This window comes from Cygnus atratus, chromosome 4 (assembly GCF_013377495.2).
Source record: "Cygnus atratus isolate AKBS03 ecotype Queensland, Australia chromosome 4, CAtr_DNAZoo_HiC_assembly, whole genome shotgun sequence".
NCBI classification, from domain to species: domain Eukaryota; kingdom Metazoa; phylum Chordata; class Aves; order Anseriformes; family Anatidae; genus Cygnus; species Cygnus atratus.
In genome coordinates this window covers 21539157-21556892 of record NC_066365.1, presented here as the reverse complement: position 1 = coordinate 21556892, position 17736 = coordinate 21539157, and the positions used below count along the sequence as shown (strand labels likewise).

At 38.9% G+C, this 17736-nt stretch overlaps 1 protein-coding gene across 5 annotated transcripts in view; it reads left to right on the top strand.

Annotated features, from left to right (window-relative positions):
* The window catches only part of TENM3 (teneurin transmembrane protein 3), a 420747-nt gene that overhangs the window by 231535 nt on the left and 171476 nt on the right, over nt 1-17736 (top strand). For all 5 annotated transcript variants that reach the window (XM_035557879.2, XM_050710510.1, XM_035557878.2 and 2 more), the window contains one exon: nt 15862-16071. In XM_035557879.2, coding sequence (XP_035413772.1) covers nt 15862-16071 — 210 coding nt within the window. The remainder of the gene's footprint in view (nt 1-15861; nt 16072-17736) is intronic.

Below are 17736 nucleotides of genomic sequence, written 5' to 3'. Positions count from 1 at the left end.
GCCTGGCTGAAATCTTTTGGTGTTTGGACTTCTTTCCTCAAGCTCCCACTTCTTGGACACGTAGCAGGCCAGTCTAGCTTGCAGCCAACACGATGCTCCAGAAAAGCCTTTGTCCAGGAGGGTAACCAAGGCCAAGCTCTGTGAGTTATTCTTCAGTCCCCCTTTCTTGGCAGCAAGAGACCAGATGGGAGTTTAGTGAGGCACAAACCCAGGGCAGCACACATGCAGAACAGCCACTGAGTTCATGTTCAGTAAATGCAGTTTGTCTGGAAAGCGTTACACCCTCGGCTCAGGCTGCACACTGTCAGTCCAGTTGATTCCCGTAGACTCAACCCCGCTTGGCCAGTTCTTCCCAGCCTCCCGACAGTGTTCCTCCTGCCCAGCAGTAGAGTTGATCCCCAGGGTGTAGCTTACATGGTTTGACAGTTCTGTTGCCCACTGTACCATAATTTCACAGGCCGTATTGAGAGTAATTTCCAAACTTTACTGGTGTAGGCATTGCCTCCTTAAAATATAGACTGGCAGAACAGCTAACAGATTCCTCCCTTTTGCGTGTTTATTTTAGGTCTTAATAGACTTAAGTATTTCAGGACTCTGTAGTAAAATAAATGCCTGAGGGAACCTAAAATGTTCACACACAACCAGGGCTGGCAGGAGAACAAGAATTCAGTGTCATGAAAAATTTAGCAGGCTTGGCATTCGTCTTGATGAGGAACTAAACACAGTTCTTCAGAGATTTTCATGAAAAAAGGGAGAACAAGTTGCTCTCTTATTAGCTGAGGACTCATTAGCTGGGGCACTCACCAGGAATGTGGGAGACCCAGACTTGACTCTGTGGCCTGATTTAAGCAAAACATCTCTTTGCTTCATTGGTGTCTTGGCCTCTTTGTCTCTCTCGTGTGTACAGTAACCTCCATTACCCATCTGAGGAGCCCCTCCAGTAGCAGCTAGAAATAAAGGTAGTGCTGAGTCTCGTGCTGGTGAGTCTGCAGTTTCTTTCAGGGAGTGGTGCCCATCTGTATCCAGCTAGAGCACTGCTGCTAAACATTTCTGGGTTTGCCTTCTTGGAAAGAAACAATGACATTTTTGATACTACCTGTGTATTTACAGTATTCAATATACATGACACAGTGCTATAAATCATTTCAAAGGATATTTTGGTATGCCACTTGTTCACGTTATGTGGCATAATCGTTTAACTTGTGCTACTTTCAACGCTCCCAAATGTTCTTGTCTTGATAATTTTTCAGTGCAAATTCACTTCCTTTTTACACTAACTTAATTTGTAACAGAAGAAGCATATGAAACTTTAATTGCAGTGTGAGGGAAAATAAAAAAGATGTTCACTAATGGGAAAGGTGCATGGAAAGGGCAAGGAGAAAGAAGACGGGAGAAGGTAGAGAGGTAGAGGTTGCCTTGGCTGTAAAAGGGAAGACTTGAACATCAGGAAACCTTTTCTCCAGGAGGTTGTAGATGCTGAGATGTAGGTGGTACTGCCTTCTACTGTTGTGCAATTTGCAGAGGTGCATGGCTAGCCCGCTTCGCAGCACTCAGTCTGTAACCTTTGCAGGCTTAGAAGGTATGCAAGATAAAAATACATTATTTCACAAAGCAGCAAGGAGAGGAATCATGCATCTCTGTCCCCCGACTGGGATCAAGGTAGGAGGGATGCCTGAAGCAAGGAGATAATTTGGTGCACTCTGTCCAACAACTTCACGTTCGGCTAGCATGGGAGCCCCTCCTTCAAAGTCCGGTTAATAGAAAGCTAGTGGGTTTTTTTTGTGGATAACATCAGTGAAGAATAGTCTGAGCTGGGGGTGGGAGGGAAAGAGCTGGATACATTTTAATCCAATAGACTCTATGAAAACAGACTGTAACCATAAAAATGTCAAATAAAGCAGTTGTGTTGTATATTATTGTTTATAATGAATTGTTTTCTGCTTTTTCTGCTAATCAGGCATTTTCATAAATGTATTTTCCTTCCAAATGGATATGTTGTTGTTCCCATAGAGCAGCTGCGGTAACATATTGTACTCACATGTTAGGGTTTTTTCTTTCAAATGGAATGATGTATGAGTCATTTATGCCTAAAACATAGTAAAACTTATTATACCATCATTCATACCACATCTTCTGAAATAAGCAGATCCAGAAAGACACTTGCAGTGAAACTTGGATTCCTAAGAGTTTGCATGAACTGATGAATGTTATGGGCTGATGCATCATCTTTATTCAGAAGAAATTTGAGTATGGTTCTTAATATCTCTGCCTGCTCACCTCAGCACACATAATCTTAACAGCAGTGTGACAGAAGGGTTTGCATTAAACTGCACTGATTAACATCCTCCTCGATATGACAGGATCTGACTTTGAAGTATCCTGTGATTTGTTTTCTTCTTTGTGGATGTAAAAATTCTGACCAAGAATTGACTTTGCAGGCTGTAACTGCTTCAGAAAACATGTAATGAATGATTATTTGGTCTACTAGAATACCTCAAAGATAAGTAACAAATACAAAAAGATCACAAATAAAAGGGAATGTCTCAGATAACTGAGCAGAAGTGTTAAGACTATTACTTTGTCTTTATCTCTTCATGTAGATACCGTGGCATTTAGAGTGTAGGAGGCTAAATCAAATAGCATGAAGTAATAGCAACTGTACCAGAAAACTGTATGTGTGTGTGCATGTTAGGCATAAACATGCCAAAATACAAAACAAATGAGATGTGAGTAAAACCAGTTTCAGTTCTGTATTTCTCTATTTCTCTTCACTTAGAAATTGCATTTTACGTGGTCTGATCCTATTAGAATGCATATGTTTAGCTTTTAAGTGTTCCTGCATAATCTTTTCCTTACATAGTACTGTATTATCAAGCATCATGTAAAATTAGTTACTTTGTGCTTGTATGAATGTGGACAAAGTCAAGCCTTCAGTTGGCTTTTTCAGGGGCTGCTCTCATAATTGGTCGCATTACTTCTTTTTATAAAAGGAACATTGTATGAATACAAATGTAATCCTGGCCAAGAACCTGCTAAAAGTGTCTTTTTCAAAGGGATAAAAGGAGTCGAATAAGAAATTTGTTCATGTCCTCTCTTATCAGTAAGTGGTTATGGTAGATGTTTTGGCAGCAGAGATTGATGGAGGTTGATGCGAGGGAGTGGATAATCTTGGAAAGCATGTGCAATAACGTATATGGGGAATTTTAGTTTTACACGGCAGTGCTTCCAGACTGATGTCTTTAAATGCTTTCTGTGTAGTAATTGGTTTTTATCTGGCAGGTTTTACAGGTATTGAGAGGTGCGTCTTGAAAGTGAAATGCTTCAACATTAATAATTTTTCAGAAACACGGAGGCTTCTACAGCTTCGGCCGGTGATTCCTACCATTTAGATTAAGAGCAGTTGTTTCAGCATTTGCCAGGCAGTCAGACGAGACATTCCTTTCATCTCTTTTCAAGTAGATGGATAACCTCTGTCTGTCGACAGATTTGGATGGCCCAATTGGCATTTGCCTGGTCCTTGGACAAAGGCCCAAGGACTCTGGAAGCAGCTTGGTAAAGAGGTTTTGTTACCGTTGGTTCCAGTCAAACAAAAGCAATTATTTTCTCTCTTTTGGAAATTTTCTTGCATGTATTTTTTTCCCAGTCTTTCAGGCATTTTCTATTGTCATTTAGATAAAAATTCTTACAAGTAACTGGTGTCGTTTATTTTACTTTGTGTTTTATTACTCTGAAGTGGTCAAATTGGCAACGAAATAAAGCTTACATTATTACTGCTGGATTTTATAGTTAACATTTCATGAAACTTAATTGTAACTCCCTTTTGTTCATTAGCTCATAACTTTATGAAAAGCACTTTTGGACTGAAATGTTCCATGGTTAGTCTGAAGCCAGAGGTTTTTGTAGTGTTTTTTTTTTTAACTTCATTCAACATTTTGAGTTACCTATGCTAATGTGAGGGTTGCACTGGGTTGAAGAAATGTTTAATCTGTGTACCTCTGCAGTTCAAATGATAACTAAGTGTATATGAAATATAGGGGCTTGCATCTGACATATAGCTAGAGCCCAGTGCAGTCCTGCCAAGTTTAAATGCAGACAAAATGTAACAAAATTAAAAATTATCAAATAGGGGTTTTATATAAATAGTCTAAATAGATCATAGTAATTTCTTGTAATAGAAGAGAGCAATTAAAAATTAAAAATTAAAAAATTCATAGTGTTTTACAAATGCTGGTTACATTTCCTTACCAGCTAAAATATTACTGTTTATATATTCAGTTAAAAAAAAAATAAGAGGCTTTGTTGTTGTGGTGGGATGGTTTTGGTTTTTTTATATGGTGAATTTCCAGAGACACCTAAAAAAAGAGACCAGCCATTTCTGATTTCTCAGTACCCAACAGTTTTCAGTGTTCTCGGTTTTCTAAATCATCCCTCGATAAGACTGGGCTTTTTAAAAAATCTGGCCCTAAAATGCCACTTCTGGCCCATTTCAGCACTGTTCTCTTACAGCGGATTCAGTAGCAAGCTCGCTGTGGTGATCATGTGGTGGATTTTCATTTAAGCTTTCCAGCTTCCTGCCTGTGGTGTTCTATTTGTTTCTGAGGTAGAAACATTTTCTCCACATGGGCAAAGCTGATAAGTTCTGTTCCAGCAGCGAAATAAATTACACACTAGATGTAATGAGACATCAATGTCCAGTAAATGTCCTGTTGCTTCAGAGAGTGGTGCTGTGTGAGACAACAGTCGATAATTTCTGGTAATTCTCTAATTCCTCCCCTCCCCAAAAGTTCCTTTGTTAAGGAGTTGGATTTAATATAGGAAAAAAAGAAAAAAAAGCCCCAATGAGGTACAAAGCTTGAAAGTGCAGCAGGAAGGGAAGAGCTTCTGAAAATAGAGCAACGAAGAGCTTGGATGCCAAATACGCCTACTCAGGTGTTATCTTCAGGTGTGCAAACCCTGAGCAGCTCAGGACTTCACTGGGTACACAGGTTTGAAGGTTCACTGGCAGGAACTCTTTCCCCTTTCTCCATGTTCAATTTATGCTTTTGTAACCATCATGTGGTTATTTCGTCTTAGTCCTGTGGGAGTTTTTAGGGGGTTCATTTCACTGTAAGGAAAGAGGGTGTTAGCAGCAGGATGTTTTCTTTCGCTTGGAGCAGGACTTGGGCTCTGGCAGCAGCGCTGCTGGTTCTCGTGGCTGCCCAACAGCATCCTGCTCCTCCTCTGTGCCTGCAGCAATGCGGCTGTCCTGGGAGGCACTTGGGGGTGCAGCTGGACGTGAAAATAGCAACAACCATCTCCTCCCTCCTCCTCTTTCTCCTTCGCCGCCGCCGTGCCTTGGCCCCGGCCTTTTGAGGTAATGGTTGAAAGCATGCATCTAACGGGGGTGTAAATAACCACACCAAAAGAAGTTACTAGTTTGAATATTGAGAACGAACACATTATTTTTCTAAGTGAGCTTTATGGAACGCATTTCCCAGCAGTTTATTGCTCTTTGTTAGCTCCTGTCAAAATCTCTTTAAGTTGCCATGTTCCTGTCTAAGAAAGCAAGTCTTCTGCTGTGGCCTGAATTATAGTCATCCCATGTCATTAAGAGCTTCTTTAGATGCTTTGCTTCAAATATAAGGTTACAGAGTGCAAGGTAGCTGCCACGCTGGCAGCAAAAGCAGGCAAAACTGGCATTCCTATGATTGCTTTGACAGCTGGGTCCGGTAAAATTAAAAAAAAAAAAAAAAAAGTAGTTAATTAGTGTTTGGTTTTATTCCTCTTCAGATTCGTTCTTAGCAAGGTGGGAGGAATGAGGATGGGAAATTACCTGACTCTAAAAGCTGAATGATTTGTGAGTCATTCTCAGAAGATTTATGTTCTCTTTAGCAACCTGCTCACCCACTCCCTCAAAAAAAAAAAAAAAAAAAAAAAAAAAAAAAACCAACCCAAAGTGCCCTTGTACTCTTCAAGATGCATTTCCTGTCCTATTCCAGAAAGGCTTACCCCTCCCCCCCATTTTAGCCCAAGGGAACATTGAAGATAAAAGGTACATAAGCTAACACAGGGTCATGCTGGAAGAATGATAAACCAGATGTGACATGGCTCAATCCATCTCAACTCTAATAATAAAATGTCACGGATAGGAAGAATAAAACAGCATTTCTTCACAAAGGTTACTTTTTTAGGTGATTACTCTTTATGAATTGCCCCCTGAAAGAATATCAGCATCCAAAAAAATAAGTCTTTTACAAAGGTCAGGATTGAGAGCAGAAATTTAGCAAACTTCAGCCTCATCACTGAGTGAATACATACAGAGACTGAGAGTGGCTAGCTTCGTTACACCAACTATAGCATATGCCAGCATCTCCATTTTCGATGCTCTGTTACACTTCTGAAAATTGGGGAGGGTGGGAGAACATTGGTGGGGTGCTTTCCTGGTTTTTGCTTGTGTCTGTGGGGATTTTATCTTTTGATTTATTTCTTAATCTGAAATTCCTCAGGGGTATTTGGAAGGGGCTGCAGTGCAGCCCGGACAGGGCCCTGAGCGCCGCGTACCCTTGGAGGCCTCCTTGGCGCGGTGCCGCCGCCATGCAGGCCTGCTGCCAGACCTCGTGAGGCGGTGGCTAGTGGTAGCGGCTTGGAAAAACAGGGAGCATGAGATGTGTGGGGTCCAGTCAGCTCTGACCTGCTGCCTCCCTGTGCTGCTGGGTGAGGAGCTCAGGGCCGGGCAGAGAAGCTTGAATCCCAGCAGATGTTCCAAATGGGGAGGTGGCGTTTTCGTGAGAGAGCTTCTACCTCACAAGTGGAGATAGGAGTTAATTGAAACATTTTGCAATCTGGTGTTCATTTCATCGGCTTGCTTCTGTCCAAAAACCCCCACCAGGGGTGGGGGGGAAAGCCATCTTCTAAAAATACCAAGACTTGTCACTTCAACGGTTTTCTGAGTGGAATGAGAAGTTTTATCCTCCTGGAAATAGCTGTCTGTTCCCCTTCCAACTTGTTGCATAACCCCTTGTAATTAACATTGGAGCAAGTAATGTGGAAAGTTCAGTCGAGCTGAGTAGAATAGCTGCTAGAGTAAGTACTGGAAGTGAGAGATGATTGAATTTTTAGTTCAGCTCATGAACTTTTTGCCTTGTCGTGTGGACCTTCAATCTGTACCTGGCTGCTTAGTTGTAAGATAATGCAGTTAAAAAATAATAAAAAAATAAAAGGTAGAAAGTGGCGTACTTTGGTTAGAATAATCTGTCAGTTAAGGCTCAGATTCTGCAATTTCTTTACGGACAGAACTCCCATTTAAAGCAAAGATGAGCACTGCCTGAACTCAGGATTGAAGAAGGAGCTGCTGTGATCACACAGCCTGACCTCTGCAAGAATAGGGCACTCCTTTTCATTTAGCAATCTGCTGAGCAGCAGCTGTTAAATTTCCAAAACCACCAAAATGCCTCAAAACACAATGCATTTCGTTCGGAGATGAGCACCAGTTCTAATACATAACCATCTTTCTTAAGAAATCTTTCTCTTTTTTTCAGAAGACAATTACAAGCTGTATATTACAGACTTGTGATTATTATACTATAGTTCCAGGAGGAAAAAAAATAAAAACAAATGAAAATATTTCAGGCCAGCATTTCTCTTGCATTCTAATGGATTACTTTTGTTTTCAAATCAATGTAAGGGTATTATAATCTTGTAAAGTTTCAGCTTCCACAATCTGCACAAGTGGTGGCAATTTTGTGAGTTAAAATACATGTCAAAACAATGTGCCTCGTTTATGCAGAGATAATAACTTTTTGAAGGAAGCCTGAAAAAGGTAGATGCCATTTTTATTTAAGATTTGTATCTGAGATGTAGTGACAGTTCATTAGCACTCAGATTTGAAACTTGGGAAACACACTTCCCAGTTCTGGGATAAAAGGGTCATTATCCATTGTGTAAAACCAAACCAAAACCAATTAAATGGAAAACCCACGGTAAACTGTGTGCATAGGTTTTATGGTGTTTTTTTTTTGTTTCTTTGTTTTTCGTTTGTTTTTGTTTTTTTAATCTTGGCATATATATGTGTGCACGTGTATAGATTGGAAAGACCATCTATATTTCCTTGTGGAGATCATCGCAATAACTATAATGGTTGACTCTGGTATACATAGATAAAAAGAACGGTGTTGGTTGTAAATAATCGTTCTTTGTGTGCTATGCCACAACAATTTTCACTAGTTCTATTTGCATGTAGAGTTTTAATTAAGAGATAACTGTCACTGCAGGTTGACTGCAGAAGGCTGCAGTATCCAGCAGAGAGAGAAATTCCAATGCCAAGTCATACAGGTTGGATAGCATACAGGGAGTCCATAATAAAAAACAGGTTTACAATTAAAACTCTCTTATTCCTAACTTACTGTTTTATACAAAGAGATGAAAATATCCAAAATCTGGCTGATGAGGGTTGTATGTACCAGGTGATTTTTTTTCATTTGTTTATTTGTATTTTGGTCAATCTGCATGTGATACATTGGAAACTGAAACTTTGGGATTGATCAGTAAACTTGTTAGGGACGGTATAGGTGGCCTATTTAACAAGAGTGTGTTACAGTTTTCTGCACGCTGGGAAGTCATAGAACAGATTGCAAAGATTCATCTCAGCTTGATTCAGAAAGGCTGTAAGTGTCCTTCTGCTTGTTTGAAAGTGTTTTGGTTTCTAATTAATTTAGCCAGAAGACACGTTATTTCTGACCTTCACAAACCACTGACTGTCTGATTCCAGTTTTAAAAGATTCCATTAACTGTTTACAGTTAACAGGAGAAGCATCCTGTCTTCTCCTGTTGTGAGGAGCAAAGTACAGAATGAGTATACGTATATAGCTGCTGTTAGTGAGCTGTTATACCATTTTCGCACAGTATGTGATATGTGGGGGGGGTTATGTGACATAATAATGACATTTTAAATGGTGTGAAATCTTCATTTCCATGGGGTCACCAGCAAAAATCCCATTAATTTAAGTAAGGGAAGGCAAAGCCCACCTGACAATCTGTAATATAATAGCATTGTCTTGCTGACATTGAAATCAGTAAGCATTCTTTACCACTAACTTCAAAATAAACCTCTCTGCCTCTGGCTTAGAGATGCAAGTAGAGGAATTTTTTCTTCAGTCTTGGTGACGGGGGCTGCCAAGAGTAAGAAACGAAAAATGCATTGTTCTGCCAGAACTAAACAGCCTAAACAGATCTGTTGGTTCTTATATTGCCTTAAGCATCCATCAGGAGCTGTACGTAAGAGTTAGGTGTAGGATTTATGCATGCTGATTGAGATGAAAATAATGGCCCTTCAAATTTGTATAGTGAAATTACTTTTTTAAAGTATGTAACTTGCAATACATTTTATGCAAAGTGAATTGATAATGCCAGGTGTTTGTATTTTTTTTCTTTTCAGATTTTTTTTAAGAGTATAGTAACATGAACAGAAATTTGGTGTTAAAGAATTTGATGTAGGAAAGCAGAACTTCCTGAACTAAAACAAGATTTTAAGAATTTGTAGATTTATAATTAAATTTAAAGAAGTTGTTTTTTTTTTTCTTGTTAGTGCCATATTGCCAGATAAATGTCTGTTTTAAGAGTTTGACTATATTAGGAAGTTTTTATAAGTGTATGTATTTTAGGGCTCTGCAGAGACTTTCTGGGTTATCTCTTCCAGCCCGCCCACCCTGCAGCAGCAGGAGATCATTACTACTGCTTCTCTTGCATCCTACTTTTCTCCTAAATACCATGTTCCAAAAGTGTCCAATACTATTTTCTCTGAAACACATCTAGTGAGCATGCAGGGTGTAATTCATGTACACACCCATTGGTGTTGAAGCAAAGTGCTGCTTTAGCATGAGGTGACAGATACAAGATGAAAGCTGAGTAACTGTTGGATTTGTTTTCCATAACATGATATAAATAAGCATAAATGCTGTTAATGTTGGCTTTTTGTTTGTTTTCCTTTTTTTTTTTTTTAAGGATAGAGCGTGGGCAACCTTCCATGTCTGTTTGTAAGCTATGGATTGCAACCATGTGGAAGTGTCCTGGAGGCTCGGGAGCTGAAGGCACAGCTCTGCCCAGCGCATCCTCCTGCTCCTGCACTCTGCAGTAGCCACTGTCAGTTCCAGGCTCTTGTCCCGACAGTGCTAGGCAGAGCAATTGTCAGAGCCAGCCTCAGACTTCGGAGCCTTAATTTACTCTATATATAAAATCACGCTTTATCCTTCTGAGCTTGTTTCTAAAATTGGCCCTCAGCTGGATTTTTGAAGATGAGAGACTCTGGTATTAGCGTCTGGTACAATTAATGCCTGTTTTTATTATGCCTTCCATTATTACTGAGCAGTTGATGGCAGTCGTACCCATCGTTTATTTGCTTTTTTTTTTTTTTTTTTGGACTGAATTATCCTACTTGTCACTTTCAGCATTTCCATATGCAACATCGCCTCTGCTTCCAACTCTTGTTTTATAGCGTCTTTGAAAAGATCAGCGCTGATCTCAGGCTTTTCCTATACTGCAGTCACTTCTCTGGTGTAGGGCCCAGAACAGTTCAATTTTTAAAAAAATAAAACTGCCTCATACATATGTATTTAATCTAAGGTATATTTCTTTGTTACCATTCTTCTTACAACAAGTTCTCTTTGGGTTTTACTTTCTTTTAAGACTTGCATTATTTCCTTCACAAATCTATTCACATCCTCACATGTTGCTATATTGAGTCTGTTCTTGCTGGAGTTTCCCTGTTTTCTGCAGATCCTCCTTGCATTTTCATGTGATAGTTTTTTTGGAAATACATAAAGATAATTGAAAGTAATGTGTTTTCGATTATGAAAACACCAACAAGTTAAAGTGTGTTTATCCTCATAAATAAATAAACCTATAAGATGAGATTTAAGTACTTTGAAGCCCAGTACATATTTTTTTTCTTTTTGTCAAAAATATCTTAATATCTTACATTGAAATCACAGTAGAAACAAGAAAATTGGCTTTTTAAAGTAAGGGTAAGAAATGAAAGAGCAGAACAACTGAAATTCTTGCTTAGATGTATACAAAAGAAGCAGGAGAGGGGGAAAAAATCAATATTTGTATTTTTGTTTTTCTTTAGAAGGAAATGTTGTTTGTATCATCATGTGTCTTCAAGCTGTATGGAAAACAGGTGATAATCAATATAACTGTTCTTTGTCATGCATGATGATTTTTGTGATTTATAAAGGCGTTTATTAAGACTTCAACGAGAGATGTTACCAAATATTTTTCAATGCCTGTCATGACATGTTTTTAAAAAAAATGGAGAGGAATATGCACATCATCTATGATCCCTCTTCTTCTAGTGTGTTAAGTATTTTTCTTCACATGTAGCTTTTTCTATAAATGGCAGTATAGATAGCTATCTGTCTTTTCACTTGGAATCAAACAGGAACTCGCATTAAGGTTTTGCAGAAATCTGCCAGTGCTGGATGAAATTGTACAGAAATATGCGTCCCAGCTGGTTGGCCTAGGGTTCTTGTGAAGAATTGGCTCATGTTATCACTGGCTTCATTTTCTCTGCAGACCGTGTAACTTTGTGACAAGAAAGGCCTGCCTGCTCCAATCAGGTTTATTTATAAAAATCAAGTCACTGAAGTTGCATAATTTCCTGGAAGGGTAACAGGCATAACCACCTCGTTTTTCCAGTAGCAAAGATCTGTTGCCACTGAGTGTAGTAGCAGGAGCTTTGCTGGTAACCCCACGCTTCTACCCTGCAACTGACACCATTTTTTTCTGAGCTGAGAAACTCTGTAATCCGGAGCACCCAAGGAATGCTCTTTCTGGATGGATGCTCACCAGCACACTGCAGTGTCAACTAGCCACATAGCGCAGAGGCAGTTGGTAAATCTGGATAAATGAGGGAATTTACAAAATAATTAAGGGACCTTGGACATGACACATGTTCAGGCAACAGGATATTTTGCATGATTACGGTTTGTGTAGTCAAGGCTATGTTGTGTGTGAAATTTAATGAGTGTAAATTGAGAAAGAGAGGAGAAGCATATTGAAAACAGTGTTGTGCTTAAGCTCCAAAGGTATTACAAATACGCTGATTTGCCTCAGATAATGTACATCTGAAACAATCCTCTCTGGTCAGAGGAGTCCAAAGCAAGTAAAGAAGATTTGTTCCAAATGTGAATAAATAAATCATGGTGCTAATTGATACTTGTGAAAAAAAAATGTTAATTATTAAATGAAATATGTGACAAATTAGATACAGTGACTATCTAAATCAGTTTGGGTACATAATAAAGAAAACGTTCAATACATTGTCAAGAAGAAATTCAGGTTACTGAAGCAAGCAATATAAAAAAATCAAGGTGTACCAAGAAAATCTGGTAGTGCTTTGTCTTGAACTTGAGAAAGTATGCTCTCTCTACTTCCAAATTCCCAAGCTGCACACTGTAAAATGTCATTCCCCCATCCTTGCTATTTCCCCAGCCATAAACCTTGGGTTTCACACAGGCGTTACTTGATTAACAGTAAGTGCTCGCTTTCCTTCCAGAACCAAACTAGACTTTTACAATTGGTAATAGTACATATATTGCTGTTCAGTGCAAGTTTGAGAAGAGGTAAATGACATGAAAGAATTAAGCAAACAGTTTTTGGCTGGGCTCTTACTGATTAATTTCCAGGGAACCACGTTGGTTAGGACCTAATTTGTGTTAGAGCGCTTTAAGATACTATGTCATGGGCTATGCTGAATGTAGAAGCAAGGAAAAATAAATAATAATTAGTGTGATTTTAGCAGGGTACAAGGGAGATGGAGGGAAGTTAATTGAAGTTACTGGTGTCAGCATTATTTATTATATTAAACTTAAATTTAACTTTGAGAGGTGCTGCACCTCTCCAGTATAACTGTACTACTGAGTATTGTAAAAACAAATGATTAGATGATGAAATAACACTCTTTTTCCCCTTAATTTAAATTTAGATTCTTAGTTATGAATGGTATCTGTGCAGGTTAATTTATTTTTTTAACATTATGTAATAAAGCTACTTCATTTTCTGGTACAATTCCCTTCCTACAGGCAATGTAATACTCTATTCTAAAGTAGTCCAGCAGTCTTACTCCATGTACAGTTAAATCTGGTTTTAAATACTGTTGGCAGTATTTTCTGCTTCTAAAGCACAATGGGGGTTAAAAAGTCAACTCTATTTTAATATTTGTCCCTCTATTATACTAATTTACCAGGAGCACAGAAAATTAAATTTTTGTTAATAGTTGTATCTGTTTGTCCTGTGCATCGGGTATAGTGCTGTGCTTCCAAGTGAACATAGTCAAGTAAGCTATTTACCAACTGTGACAGTGAGGTGGCTTGAAGGTCCATTAAGATAAAACAAAAAGTCAGAAAGGAGGCAGTACAAAGTTTGTACCATACATGTTAACACTGCCTTGGCATTGACGACTTACGCAAAAGTTATCCAAATGATATTGCCCTTGGCTAAAACTGCATTGCACTGGCACTGAAGGGACTCTGTGCTGGCTGTCATCCCTAAAGCTGAGGAAAGTCACCACAGCTTGCACTGTGCCCCAGTGCAGCATTGAAAAGAAAAGTTGGAAATTGAGGCTACTCAGTTCCCTCACTGGGAATTTTTTCCTTGCCACGCTTTTCGGACAGGAATCATACTGAGATTGCCAAATTTCTTAGCCTGCTGACTCCAAATACTTGTCCTAGTTGCTATTACTACTCAGTCAGCTTCAAAGCTGCTTAGCTGTCTCCATTGACGAAGCATGGAGGCTTACATGGAGTTAAACAGTGATGCTAGTACCGATGATCATGTGGACTCCAAAAATACAGAGGTCTGTCCAGGTTCCCTGTGTGCATCGCTGCTGTGAGAAGGAAAGCAGAATTTTACAGCATCAGCACTTGGTCATTACATTGTGCAGTTTGTGTGCTCTCCTCAGCATGGAGCTGGAATAGTTTCCTTGTACCTTAAGAGAAGACCTGAGGAGCAGACAGCAAGGGTCTGTACCACATAAGCTGAGATACTTCAAGCACTATTGTGCCAGCCTTCTGCAATTGTTCGTAATTCACATGACACGTTACTTAGGTCACACTGATCTATTGTGGGTCATAGTCTCCGGAACTTTGCAGCAGGTGTCCTTGTTCAGTGGTCAGGATGTGCTCTTTGGTCACTGGCACAAGCTTGACATGTCTTTTAGGAAATAGGGTAATACACGAGCAACAGATTCACAGAACAACCGGTCCTTACTAGGATAGTCCCTTCTGCCTTATGGGGTGATTCTGGCAGCCCTGCATTGGTGGTGACTATTGCAAAGCTCTTCAGGATCTTTTCTCTGTGTTACAGACATTAAATACTAACCCAGGTGTCATAAGAAGTTCTGAAAATTCTCTAATACGTTGGCTACATTAGCCTCAATCAGCTTGACTCTTACAACTACTAAAAGGAAATGTCACTTGACTGTAGCAACTGAAAGAGATGTCAGAGAGCAGAACAAATACCTGGTCAATGTCAGAACAAATATGGGTGCTACATTTTGAAGAGTGAAAGTCCAGTTATTTCAGTGCAGTTCAGTCTCTGTCCCCACAATCCCCAAGCAAAGTTACATACGGTCGGTTTACAAAGGATCCTAGTGATCCACACTGACTGGCACGTCCCCTAAGAAGAGGACATGTTTGAGACAGATGCCCTGCTTTGAGGTAGTTGTTTGTAAATGCCCTAATTTTCTCAGGAAAACATTCCTGGAATTCTGAAAAATAATATTTAAAAAAAAATCATTAAGAAGGAGCAACAAGCACTGCAGCTCACGCTTGGCATAGGCCTCTGCCTACTGGGAGTAGGATCCTCCTGAGGGGAGACGGCTCGTCAGGACGCCAGGCCCACACACGTTAGGGCCGCGGACATCCTGAGTAATATCTGTGCTGACTGTACTTGGCAGGGTAAATTAGGTAACTATTTCTCTACTGCTTTGTGGTTTTTATTATTGTTTTATTGAAGGACTAAATGTGTTGTTATGATATCCTAAAGCTTTATTTAAACTTGTCTTCTTCCATGATGTCTTTATGATACTTTCAAGATGTGGAAATGGGATGCGGTTATTGCATATGCATGTTTTAAAACAACTTGTGCAGATGGACTCAAGTTTGACAGATGAAACATTTTAATGGGTTTTAAATAGTATCTGTATCTGAAAAATACTGTTAAAAACTTAAAATTCCTGTCAGGATAACTCATATGGTAGAAATTTAGGCCTTTGAGTTTCTCTGTATCTGAGAGCTTGGAAAACTGTTCCTGTTTGTCTGCTTATTTGTATTATTTTCTTCCCTAAGTAGCTTTTATTACAGGAGGTGTCCCTCTGAAAGAGGAAGCCATGTGTTTGGCCATGTATTTGAGTACTTTTGTTCTGCCGATCCACCCAGCAGGAGTGAGCAGAATGGAGGCAGTGTAATGCATGGATGTTTGCATTATGTAAATATTCATATCCTCTAGACAAAACAGAATTGCTTCAGTTATGACAGTGGCCTAAGAAAATAAATGATTTAAAAATAGGAAATACTATATTTTCCAACTGGTTCTGCAGCAAATATTTTATTTCAGTTGGCACCTACTCTTCTGTCATTCTGTTTTGCAGAGACACTGGAATTTCGATAGCAATAGACACTGTGCATTGAAATAGCAAGTCGTAGCGTTGCGTTACGTGTTGTAAAACACTTAAACCGGTTTATTACCTGCTATTGTCATATTTTCTTTTTCCATTGCTTTTTATTGTTTGAAGTAGACAATTTGCGTTTCAGTGATGCAAAAAGAATTGATGTTGTTCATGTGATATCTTGACCCATATTTTAAATTATTTTTTTATTTTTTTCATAGGTCCTCCCATGCCATCCTCCTCATCTAGTCCATCAGTTACTGAACATTTACACTCCCCTCCTCCATCACCCAATCTCCATGACAACCAGAGGTGGTTATTAAGTAATAATGCCAGCCAGCCAGTTCAGGACTCTGATACAGATGAGGACTATACTGCCAGCTCATATCTAGTACAGACCGGTACTGTTTCAGTGTCTGTCCCAGGTCATGGTAAGAAGAGGACACGTTGTCCATAGTTTGAATACCCTTTTATTTTCCATCCTCTTAGAAAATTGCCTAATAAAAATTAAGATATATAAATGATTTTGTATTTTAAACTGATTTTACGTGAAATTTTGCAAATGATGTCTCTACTGTAAAAATACTGTAGGATAAGCAAGAGTAGAAAGTATCTTACAGTGTTTAGAAGCTCATTCAAGTTACTTTAAAATGCTGTACTTATATGAAGCAATAGCCATTGATGATTTCTTATGTAACGCAATTTGTTGTAACTGACTAGCCTTTACTTACACTTTCTAAAGGATAGGATAAAGTTTGTTAAACTGTCATGATGTTTAGCTTCAGAATAATGTAAAAAGGATCTTTTACTATCTCATCAAGTTCGAAAGGTTCCAGTAGTTCCTTTAGTTTCCCTGTGAGCAAGAGAAGAGGATTTGTGCATTACTGGATAGAGTAGTGTATGTTAAGGAAAGAAAAAGAGAACTGTGTGGTGAGAGAATGGAAGAGTGGCTCCAAAAATGTATGTTTCCAGAGTTCTCATGTTTCCAGCTAGTATGAGTAACCAATGAGAGTAACATGTATGTGAAATGTGAGTGCCTGTATATACGTCTTGCCATAGGAAAGCAAATCTTTACCTTTTTAACATAAAAAATAATAGCCATGTGGTTCCATTTTTGTTGTATGTTTGAATATACTGGTGTTAGCAGACTGGAAGACTAATTTGTTGATGCGTGGTCCTTCCCCGCTAGATCAGCAAGGCTTGGAACAAGACTAGAACAAGAGTTTGTTTTTTTTTAGAATTTCTGTATTTTGATAGCAACAAACTGTCCTACAGATGAGCCACTAGAGGGGGTTTGCAGAAGTATTTTACCTGCGGAGTGCATGTCAGTTTGTTGGACAGAATTATTTTGCAGACCAAAAACACAGTGTTGTCTACCTACGTTTGAGTGCAACTTTGTTGTTGTTTCTAAACTAACCTGCTAAGAGCAGTTGCGCACATGAATCTGACAAGTTTTGTGTGTGTGTGTGTGTGTTGTTTATTGTTTTTTTTCCAGAAAAAACATCATGCTCTCAAGGATGAATTAAAGTTGCTATGTTAGATGCTTAAATTAAGTTCTTTAAAAATAACAAGTTTATTTTTGCACATTCAACTTGTTCAATATTTAATCTGTGAGGAGCCCTCAAAAGCATGGTAATACATAATGCAGGGTATGTTATGCAGATGTCTCATTTCTTTTGTGTGAATATGAAATTTGTTAGACAATGTATGCATTATCCAAAAGGTAGACCGGTTTAGTTCAATAAGTCAATACGTTTAGATTGCTCTCTTATCTACCAGCCCTTCCTTTACAAATGAAATACGCAGTAGCAAGCGAAAGCTGCTAAAAATTTTGAGTATTTGGCATGAACTCCTTACACCTCCTAGCCTCTTAGAAAGCCTTAGGAACAAGTAGTAAATGTTCGTTATTCCTCTCGGTTTTGGCACTTTGTTGCTTTGTAAATTTTCAAGAATTGCTTGCCAGTCTGAATTTATCAACCTTGAGGAATGTTCCATAATCCTTTACGCCCCAGGCAAGCAAAAACAAGTTCAGCTGATCCCACAGCAAGTCAAATCTTGTGCTTTCAGCAGGACAAAGGGGTTTTTTTTGATAGCAA